At 35.7% G+C, this 20,248-nt stretch overlaps 1 protein-coding gene across 1 annotated transcript in view; it reads right to left on the bottom strand.

Annotated features, from left to right (window-relative positions):
• Positions 1-20,248, bottom strand: part of RUFY2 (RUN and FYVE domain containing 2) — a 43,731-nt gene that overhangs the window by 12,123 nt on the left and 11,360 nt on the right. The window contains 11 exon segments of the mRNA XM_006915574.2: positions 192-321; positions 3,566-3,685; positions 6,116-6,213; positions 6,886-7,053; positions 9,344-9,460; positions 9,587-9,688; positions 11,141-11,210; positions 13,854-13,919; positions 14,964-15,025; positions 15,216-15,339; positions 16,611-16,712. Of these exon segments, the coding sequence (XP_006915636.2) occupies positions 192-321; positions 3,566-3,685; positions 6,116-6,213; positions 6,886-7,053; positions 9,344-9,460; positions 9,587-9,688; positions 11,141-11,210; positions 13,854-13,919; positions 14,964-15,025; positions 15,216-15,339; positions 16,611-16,712 (1,159 nt within the window).

Below are 20,248 nucleotides of genomic sequence, written 5' to 3'. Positions count from 1 at the left end.
ACTAATGTCCAAAGCTTTTTCAGAGCTACTCTTTTATATCATCCATTTTTCATTCATTTAATCTCCTTACTGGCATTTTTAAAGATAACTAGTATATTCTATTTCCTTGGAATAAATATAAAAATTATGGTCTGATTCTTTTTAAATAACTTTCATTAAAATGTAATTTTAAAAGTTTTACCACCATTTACTTTTTTAAGACTAATGATTTGTTGGGTCTCATTTCTAAGATGAGATAAGGCATCTTTCTCCTTTTGAAGATCTTCCTGCAAAGTCTGCCTCCATTCCTTCTCAATCTTCAAATCGGTTTCCAGTTGCACCCTTGAATGACAAACAATAAACAGAAACTCAGTGCTATTTTTTATATGACAATTGTTTGTATTCTTTAATAATAGCATCTTTTTGATGACTTTTGTCTTTATAATTCATTTCTGCTGATATTTTCTTTCATAAATATTTTTTGGTAAGCAAATTTAGCAGCATAAAGTATCAGTTTATTTGCCAACCACAAGAACTCCTTGCTAAACAATAATTTATGTCATTTATTAACTCTGTATACATAAATGCTATATACGCATAGAAAATGCCTGGAAGGGAACACTATACTATAAAAACTGGATACATTTTGGGAATGGAATCGAGGAGAGAAATGTGGGGTTTTAATTACATTTCTATGCCATGTGAGAAATTATACTACGAACTAATGAAAAGTCTTGTTCTCATATAAGTATTACAGTCACCACTAAATCAATTTAACATCAGTAACAGAAAAGTTAGTTCAAAGAGCTACTTTGCAGGTTACTGTTGGAAGCTGACCAATTACAGGACAATTGTAAGACCAAGGAGACACTGGGGGAAAATCCACAGGCTAGAAATGCCAGTTCATATTTGAAAGCACTTCTTTATCATTCTTACAACAGGTGGTAGATGGCAAACAAAAGCAATCCAATTCTTACATTTATGACGACCAAAAAAAATCATTTTGATAATTATTGCTCACAAGTAGGTATAACAAGTGAGGCATGTACTAATAATGCTACAGTTCCTATTACATTACATTTTAATTGCAATATATCATAATACTGGAAATATTACATTAAAACTTTTGTTTCCTCATAAAGTTAGCATTTACGGCGACATTATTTTTCAGTGAAGTAAATTTTTAAATTTATAGTTTTGGCTGAAGAAAAGAAATATCTCAAAATGGAATTTATAAATTGTTGATAAATACTATTTCACTAAAAATTTAAAAGAAATACAGAGAGACAATGAAAAAGTAGAGAGTTCCTTGCTGAGTGGCCTCATCATCCAGATTCAGAAAACAATGAGTAAAAAAGTAAAGAAAAATTTTGCTTTTAAGTTATTATAAATATACTATCAAAGTGCATGTTGACCACCGAGAGCAGAAATTATAAAGGTAAAAAAAGGAAAATATAACTATATAAAAATTTAAAATGTATAAATGAAAAAACCACGATGAACAAAGTTTAATAGTAAATAAATAAACAGTAAATAAAGAGCTCTTACAAATATATATTAGAAAGCTGAACACCCCAGAGGAAAAAAATAGATAATATGAACTGGCAATTCACAAAAATAAAGAAATGCAAGCTATCACTAGTAATCAAAGATACAAATTCAAGAAATAAAGCACAATTTTTCAGGCTAAAGGATTCATTTAGGTTAACCGTGACATAATGGTGTAGACCTACAGTAATTGATATGATGCAATGTCCATGATATAGTCAATATAATAAGACACTAAAGAGTATGCAGCGTGATCCTCTTTCTAAAAACATAAAATACCAAAATAATGCAATACCAAAAATAAATAAATAAATAAGAATATTCATCGAAAAAGTCTCAACTGCCCACTTCTACAGTAATGGTTCCAATTTTTCTGAGCCATCAAAAATTCTTCCTGATCTCCAAATTGTTAACACATTCATGCTCGACCAAAATAGCACCAAATGAGAGACAAAATTATTTTCATGGTTTCAATTTGAACAAACTCTGCCACCCTAGTCTCTTAATGGGTAGGTTAGCCCTATAGGAAAGGGCCAGGTACCTGTAGCATTATTTAGGTCATCCTTTTGAGGAGGGATCAAATAGCTGCACCACTGCAGAATAAATATCAGATTTGTCTTACCAACACGTCTGTCAATCTCTAGAAAAGTGATTCAGTAACAGAATCCCTAGGTTTCAAGATTGTATTCTAGTGCCTGGCTGTGTCCCAGTCTGGCTTTTCTTGTTTTTCATTTGGCAGGGCACAGGGACTTAAACAACAAAACCCTTGGCATCATTAACAAACTTGTTGACTTAAACGTTCATGATTTTTGTTGCCAAGGGAGCCCTAAAAGTACTGGCTGTCCTTTTGTGAAAGTCTTAAAATTAAAAGAAAATATTTGCTGAGTGTTTTTTTTCTTTGGGGAGAGTTAGTTTTCAACCAAGGTAACATTCCCTGCCCTAAAGCCTTATTCTATATACCAATTTCTCAAAATGCTATTTTTGTGGTAGATTTAAAAAGAACTTAAAATTTTGGTTCTGGACAAGATGGAGTAAATATATTTCTACCTCTCCCTCCAACTAAGTTGTTAAAAAACATTGGACATTATATGTAAACAAATAAGAAGATTCTGAAAAGCAGAAAGACAATGGCAGACCAGCTAAAAACCCCAGGACTCAAGAAATAACATGGTGATGAGTTCTCTGAGGTTTTTTTTTTTGCCTCCTATATAGCTGAGACTGGGTTTTGAGGCCACCTGCAACTCACAAAGAGCAATGAGCATAAACCAAAATAAAGCCCCAAGAAAGGTATGTTTTCTGTTGCCAAAGAGCTGAGAAAGGGCATCCTACCTAACATAATAGAAATCTTTTTGACAATAAATGCCCTATTCCATCAAAACACCAGAGGAAAAAAAACATTGGCCTCCTGATCACTGTCAGCAAAGGCCAAGTGGGGATCCTAAATTTCCTTCCTCACCTGGCAATAATGTCCCTCCCAATCCCCACTGTGGTGATTTCAGAGAAGACCAAATGGGGAGTCCAAGCTTTTACAACTTCCCAGTTGTCTCACCTCCTCCGCTTCTGTGGTATTAATGGAGGTCACGTGGGGAGCCTGCACTTTTATCCCCATGCATCAGTAACAAGGCTTTTTTTACTCTATCTACAAGTCTATCATATGAAGTACTAATAAAAATGTTCTCAGAAAACATCAAGTTCTTTGATAATATAGGTTCCTTGGAGTTACAAAGGCCTATTATACTTAGTATCTAGAAACATAACAGCCATTAGATTAATGTTAAACAACAGCAGAAATAATAAAACTCCCTGAGAAAGAAGGCAAGAAAGACAGTTGAAAGTGCTCTGTTGAAACAGATGTAAAAACATAAGTTTTACCATAAGTATGTTTTCTAATTTTTTTATTTTTTAAGAACTCCACAATCTATATGGCATCATTAAATAAGTAAAAATATAGGTATTCTACCATACGTGCAAAAAGCAGAGGTTGAGGGATGGGAATTATGTTAATACAAGTATTTGTTTCTAAGAGCAAAGTACTCACAGCTGTTTCTCCTTTTGGGAGATTTGTTTCTGCAGACTGTTGGATTTACTCTGACACTCTTGTAGATATTTCTTGTCCTCATCTTCAGCTTCCATTTGCGCCTTCTCTGCTTGCTGCAATCTGGTGTAATTCAAATCAACTTTGGGTAAAACTGAGGCTAGAACTAGGGTGTAAAAGGGTGAAGAAGACAAATAAAAGAAAAATGGGGAAATAGAAACATTTCTAAATGAAAACAAAGTTTGGGGGAAAACTCACAAACTCAAACGTGAAAGAGCCACACAATGTCTAGAAATTGTTTTGTGATTTTTTTCAATATAACATATAATATGCCCAGAATACTATCTTCAAATGTTTTATTTCTTGTTCATAATTAACAATGCAAAGCAATACAGCCTTTACCACTTTTGTAGAGCATAATGAATCAACTTTCAAAGTATAATAGGTGTGTTACTGCCTTTTTACAAAACCATGAAAAGCATAGTACTCACGTCTACACTAGGTGAAGAAGCCGCATTGTTATATATTATCTATTAGGATGTGTATGCCAGGAATCAAGTGTGCTAACAAGGCCAAGAGCAAAGATCTGCAATTACTTCATATAATAGCCAAGTCCTCCCTATAGGATCATTATGCATTTATGAAATTATGCCAAAACTGAATGTGTTTGTGTTTTAACATTTAAAAGAATTTAGTACTAGCTGGCAATATTCTCTAGAGATTATTTTTGTTCCTCATTGATGAATTTTAAAAATTAGCTAAAAATGTGATTTTCATTTTTTTCTGTTTTTAATTAGAAATCATTGCTTCTCCCTGTGCTTAGCTCTACTCCCTACCTCCTACAGTCATCTAGGATTTTTTAGATTTAACTTCAATGTTTTTATAAGAAACACCTCCCAAGTATTCAAGGGACATCAATTCCTTATAGAGAATCATAAGAGAAATTTCTATTCAACTAACCAAAAAAATTGCCTCTTCTTTTCTTCCTTAAAACCATACCAATGGGGCAACCCCCACACATTTCAGAAGTATAAATTCCACTTTCAAGGAAAAGAGAGTAACATTCAAGTTATCTCTAAATCTAAACTTAAATTTAAAATATTAAGGTGGGGGAATGGGAGGCCCAAGCTTTTCTCTAATGCTACAAAAACTAAAATAAAAGTCAAAGTGAGTGAGGTAGGCCTTGAAGTTGTGCTATCATAGAATAGGGCTAAGGGGAACTAGAAACTTGAAGTGCTAAAGCATAAGATGATGGCCAATCTGGGTTATAAACTATTTTAAAACAGATTTTAAAATCAGTAAAAGAGCCATTAGGCAAAGATTGGACTTATGGCGGAAAAAAATCTGTGCCAACACATTGTGAAACCAAAGTTTAACTTATTTTTAAACAATTTTTATATTTTCCATCAAAAAGTAGCTTAAAAGGTAAAACTGCGTTTGAAAATCCTGACCTCCAAAGGTCAATACTCAAATCAGCCATTGTGCACAACGTTTTAGGGATGTGTTTTGGGAAATCCAAGTGCACCCGCTCTGCTTTATGGCAGTATATTACCACAGCAGCTGATCAAGAAGTGTACAGGGTTCCTAATTACCCTTTTAGAATACTTAATAGCATAAATTCTTTTCTATTTAATATATTATAAAATTTTTGATTCTCTTTTAGTCTGTTTAAATACAAGTGTTTTTCAGAAAGATATATCTTTGACCAGCTTGTACTGGTCCTGAGTGTCACTGCTGGCACATTTCACCAATGACATTGCAATTGTCCTAGTTTGAGTTAACAAATCACTGTCACTTCATAATGGAATGGACAGAAATCAAAGACAGAAAAAGGTAATAAAGATGTCCAAAATGTAAAAATGGGGATAAAGAAACAAAAAAGAAAAAAGAAGAAAGAGGATGTCAATAAAAGAATATTCATGTCAATAAACCATTAATAGTTATGTTTTCATAAGTAGATTCAAAGAAAGCAATGATAAGACATATGTTGACACCAACATGACAGGTCAATGGAAATACATTACATTTTCCAACAATAAAAGTGAAAAATGCCAATATAAAACAATTCAATTTAAACAAAATTATTTCTTGGGTTGAGCTGAGGGTCCTAGCTCAAGAAACAATTAAACTGCTAACTCAGAAAGCCTGACTTCAGATAAAAGAGATGGTGAATGACAAAGTAAATGGCAATCAATATGCATGGAAATCAATTAGAGATAATTCCACCATGGATTTAGTTCGTTTTTCACTTTTTTGAGGTTTTTATTTGTGCATTTGTTCTATGTAACATAAGAGAATGAGCCACATGAAATTGCTGATATTAGGCCTTTTTAAAAAATCTATAAAATGGCAAGTTCAAATGAATCGGCCTAATATAAAGCAACTTGATTCCATGCAACGACCAAAACAAAAAAAGGCAAAATTCTGCTGGGCTTAAAAAAACGATGTCCTAATCTAAATTTTCCTAATGGTTTTTGTGGCAGGTATCAGAGTTGGATAAAGAAAAGAGGGAGCGGGGAGGAAAAAAAGAAGCTAAGACTGGAAATGCTGTACCTCTGTTCCAACTGCCTCATGGCTACAGTAATATTATTGGTTTTTTCCTCTAGTCGGGCAATTATTTCATTTTTTTCTTTCAAACCATCTTCGGAACCCTATTTATAAAAACACAAAAGCTATAGTGATCTGATTTTTAAACCTGAATATTTATAAATTTTGTATACCATTTTGCTATGGGATTATTACTTTAAAATGAGCAGAGTTAATTTGTAGGTTAAAATACTCCTATGATATAAAGCAGTAGTACTACTAGTCTTCATTTAAAATATATAAAAGAAAAACACCACTCAGTCTTCAATGTGTTTGGAAGACATCGAATAAACTTTCATAAGATATGCGATTTTTCAAATTAAATTATAAAGGGCTTTTGGCAAGCAGTCTATTTAACAAAAATAACGTTTTATTAGGAAATTCATAATTATTATAGTAAAGCATTTCAATCAAAATTAGATCTTTCTCAGGACTATACTGTATAAAGAAGTTCACAAAAATATCTTGCATGTTTAGCCTGAGTGTTCCCCGAATATTTAATCTTTATACTGTTAAACTATCAGCATTAACAAATTCAGATAAGTGATTTTGTTTGTTCTTTGATACCTTTTTCATTGCTACATTTTTTAAGCTTCCATTTAGAAAAAAAAAGTCACTGCTTTTTTATTACCAATATGACAGCTAAAATAGGTTCATCTCTTAAAAATTTGTTTATACAAATATTCACTTTCAATTTATATAACAAGGAATTACAAGAATTTAAGAATGTTCCTTACCTGCAATTTTTGATACATCTCTATATTAATTGCTTTAACTTCCTCTAGCTGTTGTCGAAGGCCTATCAGGGTATCTTGTTTCTCATGGATATCTTTCTCCAACAATTTCATGGCAAGTTCAATCTCATGTTTCATACTAACTTGTACAGCTAGCTCATTTTCCACATCCTACAATTTCAACATATCAATTCACATGTCACTTCAGGATGTCAAAATCAGATACACAACAGTTAATAATGAGACAAAGAAAGAGTTTCTATTCAATATGTAGACTACTCTTTGAGTTATAAGCCCCACTAAAAGCAATCAACCACACCCTCTAACAACATTCTAAATATTTTCAAATGCATACTTTGCTAAAGTGAAAGCGTTTTCTAAATTATGTTATCATTATTCTGCTGGTTTGATAATGAAGTATGTTAATGGCTTATAAACGCAGTATAATTTTCCTAAAGCAAAAAAAAAAAAAAAAAAATGAAGCACTCTGTACAAATAAAAGCCGAAGATAAGTCAAAAATCCCATTTTGCTGTTTTAATTTCTTCCTGTAAAGAATTTTGCATCAGGAGGGAAAAGAACTTTCCAATATTAAACATGAACAGCAAAAGGGATGAAAAGTCTGGCAATACTTTCTTCCTGATCTGAGTGGGAGTTACACAGGTATTTACATTATAATCCATTTATATTTTTCTGTAGGTATATTTCACAATTTTAAAGGGTAAAAAATAAGTTAATTTTAAATGATTCTACTAACATTTGAAAACATCATTCTATTTAATTTTTTGTAATGATCACAATTCACTCATTTCACAGATTGTAATAGTTTAAAAAACAATGATACAAATGGGAGCATAAAGTTGAGGGGATTATGAAGTGAGAATTGGCTAGTGTCTCAGGGATCTGACAGTAACGCTAATATCCCCATATATGATCGAGAAAAAATGCGCCTTTTTCCTTAAACACAAACAAAACAAATGAATCGAAAACACCTAGCATCGTAGATAAAGTCGGTTATGATTTCCTCTTATTTTGGATCCCTCGACTTTCTGCTTCCAAACGCAATAATAGTCCTAGTATTGCTCGAGGCCGGGGCTCGAGGCGAGAGCGTGAGGGTCTGCTTCCTCAGTTTGCACAGAATCTGCTAGAATTGGAAATGGGCGGAGGCACATTCCTTCACAGAGGGAGGCGCATTCCTTCGCAGCTGAGGCTTAAACCCTCGGGGGGGCTGTATACCTGTTCTTCTATACCCGAGTCTCAGAACTGTTCCTTGGTTTCTGTATACTGGTAAAAACGTGCCCCCACCCAATTACCCCCATCGCGGGAACAAGGGTCCCCATCGAACCAGGTGCGAATCACATTCTGTTCCTTTCCTGCCTCCCTTCCCTGGCCAAGGCGCCCCCGCCCCCGCCCCCGCCCTCACCCTGGGTGTTGGCTGCAACCCACAAGCAGTTCCCGCCAATCCCTCCCTTCTTTTCACAGGATGTCCACATTAGGTTTGCATCAGGCTTCCACGCTGGTCGCTGCGGTCGTGGGGGAAGCCATCCCTGCAGTCCCTCATCCTTGGAGGTCTGCAACACCCTTAAGACTCAGATTGGTAAATGCTCACAAGACAAAGAAACACGAGAGGGTGGACAGGGGGCTGCGAGGGCAGCAGAGGCCGCAAGGAGGCCACGGAGGTATCCAGGCTTGTGGGCCACCCCTCCAGTGCCTCAATGGTTGCGCCGTGACGGCTTTGGTCTCATTCATAAAAATGCTGTTATAAAAGCAGTGGCTGCGGCTCCTCGTTCTCCAAACATATCTGTAGCAAGCAGCCAAGCAGTGAAGACAGAGCCAGCGGCAGCGTGAGCAAGCAGTGACCGAGCTCCTTCCTACCCGGCTCTGGCCCATGGCTCCTGCCTCCGTCCCTCAGCCCCTCGCCCCAGCTTTAACTAACCACCACCGTGAAGTTCTCTGGCTTCGAGGCCAACTACAAGGCGTCCTCTTCCCGGGGGCAGCAACGCCTCCCCAGCCGGACACAGTCTGTCCTACTACCACTCACCCGCTGACTCTTTCTCGAGCATGGGCTCTCCTGTCAATGGACATGTAAGGGAGCTTCGTACTGCTCCGGGACCTGGGGCTCGGGGTCACCGAGGAGGAGGCACCGGGCTAGACACTCCAGAAGACGAGTCGGGTACCCTTTTTGGCCGGGAGGTAGGCTGCCCTAGTCGGAGCAGCCCTACCTTGGGAGCCCCGGGACTTGTTGGGAGCGCACGCACGCTTGTCACAGTAAGAACTGGCTCATTCTGAGCTGCTCTGGTCCTCCCTCTCTGACTGGTCTCTGACATTAGCGAGGGCAAACATGCCCCAAGCAAGAAAAGAATTACTAACAAGGCTGAAAAAGATTTAAGTGGTGCTTGCTTAAGGGTAAATTTATTATTATTAATTATCATTATTAGTTCATATAACTTTAATGCAACCTACCTGTCGTAACTGAGATTCATCTCGAAGCTGCCTTCTGGCTTCATTGTACATTTCATCTAGCCCCTGCCGAGAATGCTTATATGTTTGAAGCTCAGTTTCCACATCCACTTTGGTAACCTAGGAAGAAAACAAAACTTTTTATTCTATAATATCTACTATTAATATAGCATAGAAATACCAAGCCTCCACAAGAGTCCCCAAAACAATCTGACACAATACAGCCTGTAATCAGTGTATACTTACTTCTAGTTGCTGCTGTGTTTTCATTAAAATCAATTTATTTTCACTTCGTAATTGATGATTTTCCTCTTGGAGTTTAATAATATTATTCTTTGCTATTGCTAACTGAAAATTATGAAACAGCGGTAAGAAAAAAAGATTTTATCAACTTTATACTTTCTTTACAGGTTACATTCATGACTACAAATAGAAAATAAAATCCTAAAACTAGTAAAATGTCTCTCATACCTACAAAAACTTTCACAAGAAAAATGTGTTCCTATTACCCTAAGATACTAATTAAAGAAATTACACTGATTTCTATTTCTTTTTGTTAGTCGAAATATATTATTACGTTTATCTAACTTAATAATGTGTCCTGAATACAAAGTGCCAAAATAAGCATATAAAGAATTATGCATTAAACAATATGACTATAAAGATTTGTGTAAAGATAGAAACATCAATAAGAAAAAAAGGCTATGTTATCATTGAAACTCTAACAGACATTCATGATAACCAAATAGGAAGGACATCCTGTGGAACCTGGGTACACTGAGTGACCATCACAAATATGAGACAGCTATCTTCATCAGAGAAACATAAATAACTAAGCAGCTTTGGCTCTGAGGCCCAGAATGAAAAGAAGCCTAGGAAAAGAAAGCAAAGACTACTCCCTAATGTTGGCTTGCAAATAAATTTCTGAACTCTTTGTCTAGAATAAAACTTGAGCTTCACAGTGTGCCTAAGGCCAAGAAGAGGCACAAACCAGTGAGCAATTCTCTTTAAGGGTCCCACTCTATCAAACTTTCAAATGATCCCAAACTATCAAAATACAGATGAATTATTAACTGCAGTCATGCAAACGATCATGTGTTCCCTGGTCTGAAAAAAATTAGGTGAGTTTTAAAAGAAATATTCATATTAATTAATATAGAAAATTGGGTTTGTAGCACTAATAACAAATGTCTTTCTCTACTAATTCTAAAAATAGAAAGAAAAATTCTGTGGTTTGATAGACTAAAAAAAAAAAATCTAAAATCAGCTTTGCAAATAATATTAAAAAGAGAGCGGAGATAAATTTCTGGTTCTGGGACTATCAGACAGCCACTTTTACAATACAGGAAACTGGAACACATAGGATAAGTTTTACATATGGGAGGGTGGAGAAAGGGTGAATATGATCATGCTTGCAAAGAAAGGCAATCTGAATAGCAGAACGAGAGACAGTATCATTTTGACAGGAATTTCTAACTATAGGTGATTTTACTATCTAAATACAGGTCATCCAGATATAAAAATGATAATCACAGTTAATTTACAGAAGAGTTTGTATGTGTTTCATCTTTGAGGCACATTTCTATAAGTTGAGTATCTCGAAACAATTCATAGATTCACCTGAGAATATGATTTCTCTTGAACTTCTCAATTCCAACTATATTACAAGTAGTCTATCAAATGATAAAAATGTCTATAAGTGTGTGTATATGTATACTTAATGCATTCATAATGAAAATGAAAAAAGATCACAAATACTAGGTCTGTGAAAAACAATTATCCATGGCTGGGTGACAATACCTCTTCAATCAGCTTTGTATTTGACTTTTCTAATGAGTCAACTCTTGAATGGAGACTGCTGACTGTGCTGCTGAAATTAATAAAGAAAAAACTCATTCAAAATCACACAAACTCACAAAAGTAAAAAAAAGTATGTTATCCTGGACTCATTATGTTGACGGACATTCACCAACCGCCCTGTTTGAATTTTTGCATGTGAGAAATTTCATTAAGTTGGGAAACTTGATTTGTCTAGGCCAGCAATAAAGACTATAGCTAAAGAATCAATATTTCTATTAAAATTTCATTTGATGATTATTTTTTATATTCTTCGGGTCCTCCTTACATCTAACCTATAATATTTGAGAATGGAAATTCCACACAAAGATTACTAAATACTGTTAAAACTAAATTTATGTTTTAAAGGATGAGCTTTAAATATCCACTTTATAATTAAGTGGCTTAATGAAGCTTTAAAGAGCTCCAAAGTCACCCATGTTTGAGAAAGATGAATAAGCAATACCCAACATCAGGTACCCAGTCAGCCTAGAGCTAAGCAAACACCCCATCTTTCAAGGGTACAGTTAAAAGTGAGGTTATACTGTGGCAGGCTGATCCTGCCTGACCATTTCTGCTCAAACGAGTTTGTGCCTGACTGCCCTCCCCCCACCTCAAGGACTCTCTGGCTAACATCAGATTTTTCATAGCTTGCCAACCAATTAATGTTCTTCCTTACATCTGTAGCTGTGTAGGAATGACAAGACTGTATAAAACTGCCTGTTATGTTACAATCGGAGCTCAGCTTCTGGATAAGAGTCCCCTGAGCTGGTGCGGGCATCAATAAGCGCTGCTTCCTGCTTATAGCCTCAGTGTCCCATCTCTCCATTTGAGAATGCCGTGACAATATCACATGAACACATTTTGTTTAATTTTTGTTTAAGTCAATCAAGACTAGACATTACTGTACATTTTATTGAGTCTGATTTTCAAGGCCTGCTTGATTTTATCTCAAACTTTCTGTAATGTAATATGCTGTATACATTACAGTAAAACTTATAATAGAACAAATTTTATACCAACCTCAGAAACAATTTTAAGCATTTTAGTTTTACTGGTGAAACAAGAAAAATGTTTTTCCATTTATGTTAAATCATTTAAGTATAATCATTCTTAGGTGAACAACTTGAGTTTTTCACAAACAGCACCAGGATATTCTGATGATGAGATACAACAAGTACAAAACTAAGAATCTAAGACCAAGGTTAAAGTCCTTGCTTTTCTTCTTTCTGTGTCATCTTGAAAGTTTTAAAACCTCTCTGAGCTTTGGTTTCTTTATCTATAAAATCAGACCATAATATGCACCGTACCTTTATGTGAGAATCAAGAAAATAATCAAAAAAGCACTTTTGAAAACCCTCTTCAAGTGAGGGATAATAGGTAAGTTCTATTTTTTTCTATATCTGTGTTCTATACTTTCAAAATATTCTAAATGTACAAGAACTACTTTCTAATTAGAAAAACAATGAAACATTTTTAATATATAAAATATACAAAAGGCACTAGTATTGCTGTGAGTCACACATCCATAATTTAAAAGAGAATGCTCTTTTGAAGTGAATAAAATAGACTCTAAGATAAACTGCTGAGTAAAATTGTAAAGTACAGAGTAGTGTAAAAAATGTACCTTAAGTGTAAAGAACTAGGGGAAGGTGAGAAATATAAGAAAATATATGCATGTTCTTGTCTATTTGCATCAAGTACCTTGGAGGCACACATCAGAACCTAGTGTATTAATTACTCCCCAAGAGAGAAACCAGATGGTTGGAGATCAGGGAAGAGGAAGACTTTTCATTTAATGTTCTTTTTGAAGTTCGAACCATGGGAATATATTACCTATTCCCAAAAATTGAATAAAAGTTTTAAATTAAATAAGCAATACGAGTTTGCTCTTAGAAAATCTCAGAAATACAAATTACGAAATACACATATATACACATATTTTTCCCATGATATCTATTATTAAAATTTCATGACTTAGGGGGAAAAAACACTGATATAAGATCTTTCCTACCTCTCCCAACTTAAAGAAAGCCAAATGCAGCTTATTAGTTTCTTATTCTACAGGGGGAAATTGTTTAATTGTATTTCGTGACTGTAAAACATGTTTATTGAGTGAAATTCAGAAAATACAGAAGCGTTTAAATAAAAATTATTCCTAATCCTATTATCCAGAATAATTTTGCTAATTATTCATTTTAATTAAGAACAGTCCATTTCTAACTATGTACAAATATTACTCACTATACCTGTGTTATATAGTATGGTGGCCATAAGCTGCATGTGGCTACTAATAATCACTTACAAGGTGACTAGTCTAAATTGAAATGTGATGTAAGTGTAAAATACACATTGGATTTTGAAGATTGTACCAAAAAATTAATATATCTCATTAATATAGAAACTTCTACTCTATCTAGCCTTTTCTCTCAAGGGTACAGGGATAAGTTTGAAATTCTATTTTTAAATTCTCCCAAGATTCTATTTAAAAATCTGACTCATTTTCTACTAAAAATGAATTATCTCCAATAATTCTCTATATTCTTAGTTTCCACTCTAATCCCTCAACCCTTTCTCAAATATGCATAAAAAGAATAGGGTTAAGCTGACATGAAGGAGGGAACTCTAAGACAACAATCAAAAATCTACTAAGTATCCAAGTATCTATAATACTTACTTCAGTTGTCTATTTAATTCTTCAACATAATTCTTCTGGTCTAATATGGCAGTAATTTGAACATTCCTATAAGGGGGGAAAAGGAGTTTTGTGTTAGTTGGAAATGTATTTATTGGGTGCCAAAAATAATGTCTAAATCATCTAAAACTGCTGTAAAACCATAATGGTAAAACAACATTGCCTTGCCTTTAAAATAAAATTAAAGAATACAATCATATAGCAGTAAGCTGCGTACTAAATAACTATAGGCTTTCTTAAATAAATTACTTGTTAATACTAGACTTAACAGTACCATTAGTATATTTAAATTTTTATCAGTATGATTTTTAAAAAACATATTTGACATATAACACTGCAAACTTAAAGCATATAACATGTTAACTTGATATTTATATATTATGATGTGATTGCTATTACAGCAATAATTAGCACCTCCATCACATAATTATCCTTTCTTTTTAGTAGTAGGAATAAGTATATTTTAAACATAATTAGATCTTGAAATAAACCAGCATATATAATCTGGTAAATAATAAGTTTTCATCCCTTTTATGGCAAAACACAGCTAACTAGGAGGGTGGGTGAAAAAGGGAAAGGGATTAAGAAATACAAATAGGTAGTTACAAAATAGTCATGGGGATGTAAAGTATAGCATAAAGAATACAGTCAATAATATTCTAATAACTATGTATGGTGACAGATGGGTTCTAGATTTATTGAAATGATTGCTTCTTAAGTTATATAAATGTCTAAGCGCCATGTTGTACACCTGAAACTAATGTAATATTGTATGCCAACTGGAACTGAAAAATTTTTAAATTATTTAAAAAATAAATTAATTTTTAAAAAAAGGAAAAAAACACAGCTAACTATTAAAATGGATCTCAGTAACTACAGATATGACTGAAGCCGTACTTCATCTGAAACCCTCTTTCTAAGTGGTTTTTGCTTTGTAAAGCTTGTAAATGGAAGTGAAAATTAAACAAAGCAGGAATTACACACAAATAAAGGAAATAAAAACCACATTGTTAATAGATGGACCTCATAATGATTTGTAAAGAGCTGTATAAAACAAATACAACCTGTGAAATAACTTATGAAAAATCATACCTTTCTTTATTTCCAATATCTTCTTCATTCTTTAAATACATGGAAAAATCAATCACTCCGACCTGAATTAAATAAAGTTATTTTTATTTAAAGGGGAGAAATATCATAAGTACCTTTAATATGCAACCGAATTTCATTAATTTTTCTTTACTGTATAACAGTACTTTTTACAACTTAGAGTAATACTTGCATCAAAGAGGAACAGTGCAAACTGAAAGCACTCTGTATTTGGTACTAGTAACTTTCACTTACCTGTGAGTCTAAATCCTCTCCCTTTACACACAGATTAGCATCTATCACATTTAGGCCAACCAACAGCCCAACAATTACTGCTCCTTCTTCTTCCATCATCAGTGCATGATACTCATAGAATTCACTGTAAAAATTAAAATAATAACCTTAAGTCATAAATTTCAAAAACTGAAATTTAAAATCTCACCACCTTATCACAAACACAGAACCAATATAAATCAAGTATCTTCAAATTAGCCTTTCTATATGTGAATAGCTTAAAAATTTTGAAATTTAAATGTTTACACAGAAAACATAAAAGACAGAGACTAAAGGAGATAAAAGAAAAGGAATTTTGAATGAGAGAAAAGAGATGCAAAGAGAGATCCAAAGAAAAAGAGGCATCACTGAGGCCAGAATGTTTGTGACTTTCAGAGACATAGTAACTGTTGCTGCTCTGATTATAATACTTATTAGAGCTGAATTTTCAATTCTAGGATTTATTAAGACCCTTGGGATACAGACTAAGGTGAGGAAATGAACATATGAAACATTTCAAAACCCATGTTCAAGTCAGTGCATTTGATATGTGTATTGCAAGTGTTCTTAGTAGAAAATCATCAATAAAAGACACGGGTATCTATAGTCTAAAAAATGTTCAAATAAGAGACTTGTGAAAGAGACTGAATAGTTTAAAAACTAATACTTGACAGTTTAAAGAACTAGTTAGCAATGTCTCATGACTTCCTCAGGAAGTCCCATGTATATTACTTAATCATTTTAATTAGCCTTCAGAATATTATTGAGAAATTACAGGAGCTTAAACTATAGTCATTCTCATTTGACAAATGAGACTGGAGTCAAAAGTAAACCAAAAACCACCAAATTCTCCAGAACATAAGAAAAGTACTCTAATAAAAGAACAAGAGTGGATGGAGGGACTACCATGGCCACCCTCCCTTTAAGAAATGATTACCTTGCTTTGAAAGTCTGCCTTAACCATCTGGTATTTGATTTAAACTGATGGTTTAAAAAGTGCCCACAACACAGTTGAAGCAGTAGTTTGTGAATGTTCAAGATCTCAAAAGACACCTCTTGAATTAAAGCCCCAAATTCCACTACAAATTTTTATTCAGAATTAACTGTAATTTAGAAAAAAATGTATGTTAGGCTTAACAAAAATGAAACTAACTTAGAAATATAACATAAATTTCTCCCTTATCAGATGATAAAAAGCTTATGGTTCTCATTTTTTAGGCTAGTTCCTGATCCATGTTATGTCCCCATCACTGTTCTCACTCATTTGTTCCTCCTTTTATTTTATAAATCCTTTTGTACTACATCTTCAATCCTTTTTGGAGAACAGGCTATAAATAAAATGAAAAATGAAAATGAACATGATCTAATGGTACTAACCTCAAGAGATCCCTTTGAATAATTAAGCAACGAAGGTAATCAGCCATCTTTTTTTGCATGAGGGCTAAGCGAAGCCATGCTCTTGCACGACCCAGGGGGGTCCTAAAAAGCAAAACCAATTGGTAAGAAAATAGCCTCAACCCCAAGATTATAGACTATATATTCTATCTCTTGAGGTACACATTAATGAAGAAAAAAGGCAATTTATCATGGTTTTCTCTTCGTTTCTACAGTTTTAAACCAGTTCTTTTGAGCATGCAAACCAAACCTTGGGAGTTATTTAAGTTTCTAAAGTAAATCTGGACCTGTAGGACATGCAGGTACCATTTTATGACTTAGAAGAAATGACTCTAAATAGTGACAATATTTCTACAAAGAGTATTATGTCAGAATGTGCTTAGCCTTCTAAAATCAATATGCAGAAATTCAAGATGCGTAGAAGGTAAAGGCCATCTAGCGACCACACCAAAATTATAACAAAACTACAGAGCAATCAATATGCGGAGTCACCAGAGGTCTGGCTGAACAGAAGTCCTGTAACTAGGTCACCTTAAATAACAAACAGGTCGCCTCAAAACAGTAGGTGGGGTGGAGATGCGGAACAGCCTAGTCCCACAACTGCGAGTGGCAATCAGGAGGGCATCTTGGCTGAGAGCCCCCTCCTCAACCTGAGGAGCAAGGGGTCCAGGAGCATACTGGGCTCCCCAGCTCAGGGTTTCAGTGCCAGGAAGAGAAGTCCTCACAACCTCTGGCTGTGAAAACCAGTTGAGATGGCGGCTGAGTGAGATGGAGGGCTGCAGGAAGCGGAAACCTTCCTCTTAAAGGGCCTATGCCCAGCCTTATTCTCTGACGGACTCGCTTACTCAGAGCTCCAGCATTGGGGCAGTTGATCAAGGGGCGCCAGGGACATATGAGGAGGTGCTGAGCTGTCAGGCTTCAAGGCAAAGACTGGAGGGGCGCTTTGCTCCAGGACACAGGTGCAGGCAGAAGCCATTATTTCTTTGTTAAGCCCTCCTCCCTCTCAGCCTGCAAACGCTGACAACCTGGATAACACAGGTGGCTCCGCTCAGGAGATTCCCTGAGACCCCACCTCTCCCAACTTGTGGACCCACCCCAGCCACTTCGAGTGATTTTATTCCATACAACAGGCTGTCTTGGCTCCTGCTGCAACTTTCATAAAATCTCTCAAAGGCTCACAAAACCCACAGAAACAGCATCTGGCCTCAGCATGCCCTATACATCTTGCTGAGTAGCCCCAAACCCTGCACTAGTGCAGCCAGCCTTGGTTTTAGACTTGACTCTTTGAGGCACCAATAAGACCGGCATGGGTGTTAGCCATATGTGGATTACTTGGTGACTCTTACCAGGTGGCCCTGGAGTGCACAGGCTGTGACTGAACTTGGTCTCCAGCTGGACACCTCTCAGGTCTATGCCAAGGGGCCCCACAGGACACCTACTACATAAAGTCACTCTACTAAGACTGGGAGACTTAGGAACCCTACCTAATACATAGAAACAAACAGAGAGGCAATCAAAATGGGAAAACAAAAAAAAAAAAAACATGTCCCACTTGAAACAAGAGAATAAAGCGTAAGAAAAAGAATTCACCAAAATGGAGATAAGCAACATATTAGATGCAGAGTTCAAAACACTAGTTATAAGGATGCACAAGGAACTTAGGGGAAGAGTAGATGAACTCAGTGAGAACTTTAACAAAGATAAAATATATAAAAATGAAGATGAAAATTATAAAAGGGAACTAGTCAGAAATGAAAAATACAATATCTGAGATGAAGATTATATCAGAGGGAATCAACAGAGTGGAGGAAGCAGAAGATCAAATCACCAATACAGAGGATGGGGAAGCCGAGGTCAACCAATCAGAACAGCAACAAGAAAAATAAAATCCAAAATAATGAAGATAACATAAGGAGTTTATGGGATAACATCAAATGTAACATTTGCATCATAGAGGTACCAGAAGGAGAAGAAGAGCAAGAAGTTGAAAATCTATTTGACGAAATAATGATGGAAAACTTCCCCAACCTGGTGAAGGAAAGAGACATACAACCCCAAGAAGCTCAGAGTCCCAAAAAAGATGAACCCAAAGAGGCTCACACCAAGACACATCATAATTAAAATGCCAAAGGTTAAATACAAAGAGAGAGTCTTGAAAGCAGCAAGAGAAAAGCAGAGAAAAGTTATCTACAAGGGAGCACCAATAAGACTGGCAGGTGATTTCTCAAAAGAAACTTTGCAGGACAGAAGGGCTTGGCGCAAATATTCAAAGTGATGAAAACCCAGGATCTACAACCAAGAATACTTTACCCAGGACAGCCATCATTTAGAGTTGAAGGACAGATAAAGAGCTACCCAGACTAAAATAAGCTAAAGGAATTTGTCAACACCAAGTCAGTATTAGAGGAAATTTTGGAGGAACTCCTTTAAGAAGAAAAATTATGGCTAATGTGAAAAACGTGGCGGAGTGAGAGACGTCCTCAGATCTCTCCCCTTGAAACAACAATAAGGTGAACATCTAAAACTGAACACGAGCAAGTCTGAGCGTGGGATCTGTGCATAAAAGCTACCACAGATCAGAACCCCAGGTGTCAGGCGGTGGACTGGAAGAAATAAAGAAGTTGCCTTTCACAGCCCGCAGCTCCCTGTAGGAGGAGGGGGAAAGGAGAAAGAGTGGCGAGTTCCCTGAACAGCCCTGCCTGGGAAAGCTGTGAGCTCCCCACAGCCTGCCAGCAGCAGAAAGCAGAGAAGCAGGACGGGACCACAGAGAAACAACAGCTGATTTTTACCAGCCAAGGCTGAAAATCCAAGGCTCAACCACAGCTCTCAACTCCCAACCCAGAGGGCCTCTTCCCCCCATACCCTCCAAGATTGATCACTGCGGAGCCACAAAGGAATCTGAGCAAACGCTGCCAAGACTGTCGCTGACACTGACAGGGACTGAAACTGAGGGTAGCGAGCGTGATTAAATAGCTACAAGAAAATTTAAAAAGGCATTATTTAGGCTTTATATAAAGCAGGGATCCAAGAGGCTTAGATGCCACCTACTGGAAACTGAAAGAAAAATGCCTTCTTTGCAGCAGGCTAAAGAGAGACCTTTAATATAATAAACCTTCATTCTGGAAAAAAGGCAGAGTACACTTCCATTAATGCACAGGCAGAGTAATCCATTAAATACCATGAACAACCAAGGTGACAAGGCATCTCAGAAAAACAGAGAAAAATCTTGAGAAAATAAGCTTACAGACATAGAAATATGCAACTTAAGTGACAGACTTCAGGAGATGCAAAATAATTCATATCAACAATTTCAGGAATTAAAAAAAAAAAAAGATCAGCAGAGCAAGGAGATTGAAACTCTCAAAAAGAACCAAATAGAACTTCTAGAGATGACGAACACACTGAAAGAGATGAAAAATGAAATAGCAGGCTTGGAAAATCAAGTCAAACTATGGAGGAAAGGATCAGTGATATTGAAGACAGAAATTTAGAAATAAATCAGAAGGAAGAAGAGAGAAATGGAAGAATGAAAAATAATGAAAGAGAAACACAAGCACTAGCTGATGCCACCAGGAGCGGAAACATAAGAATAATGGACATTATCGAAGGCAAGAAAAAGG

The sequence above is a fragment of the Pteropus alecto genome, unplaced genomic scaffold (genome assembly GCF_000325575.1).
Source record: "Pteropus alecto unplaced genomic scaffold, ASM32557v1 scaffold155, whole genome shotgun sequence".
NCBI classification, from domain to species: domain Eukaryota; kingdom Metazoa; phylum Chordata; class Mammalia; order Chiroptera; family Pteropodidae; genus Pteropus; species Pteropus alecto.
Note: the sequence above shows the minus strand (reverse complement) of the source record. Positions and strands in the feature narration are given on the sequence as shown.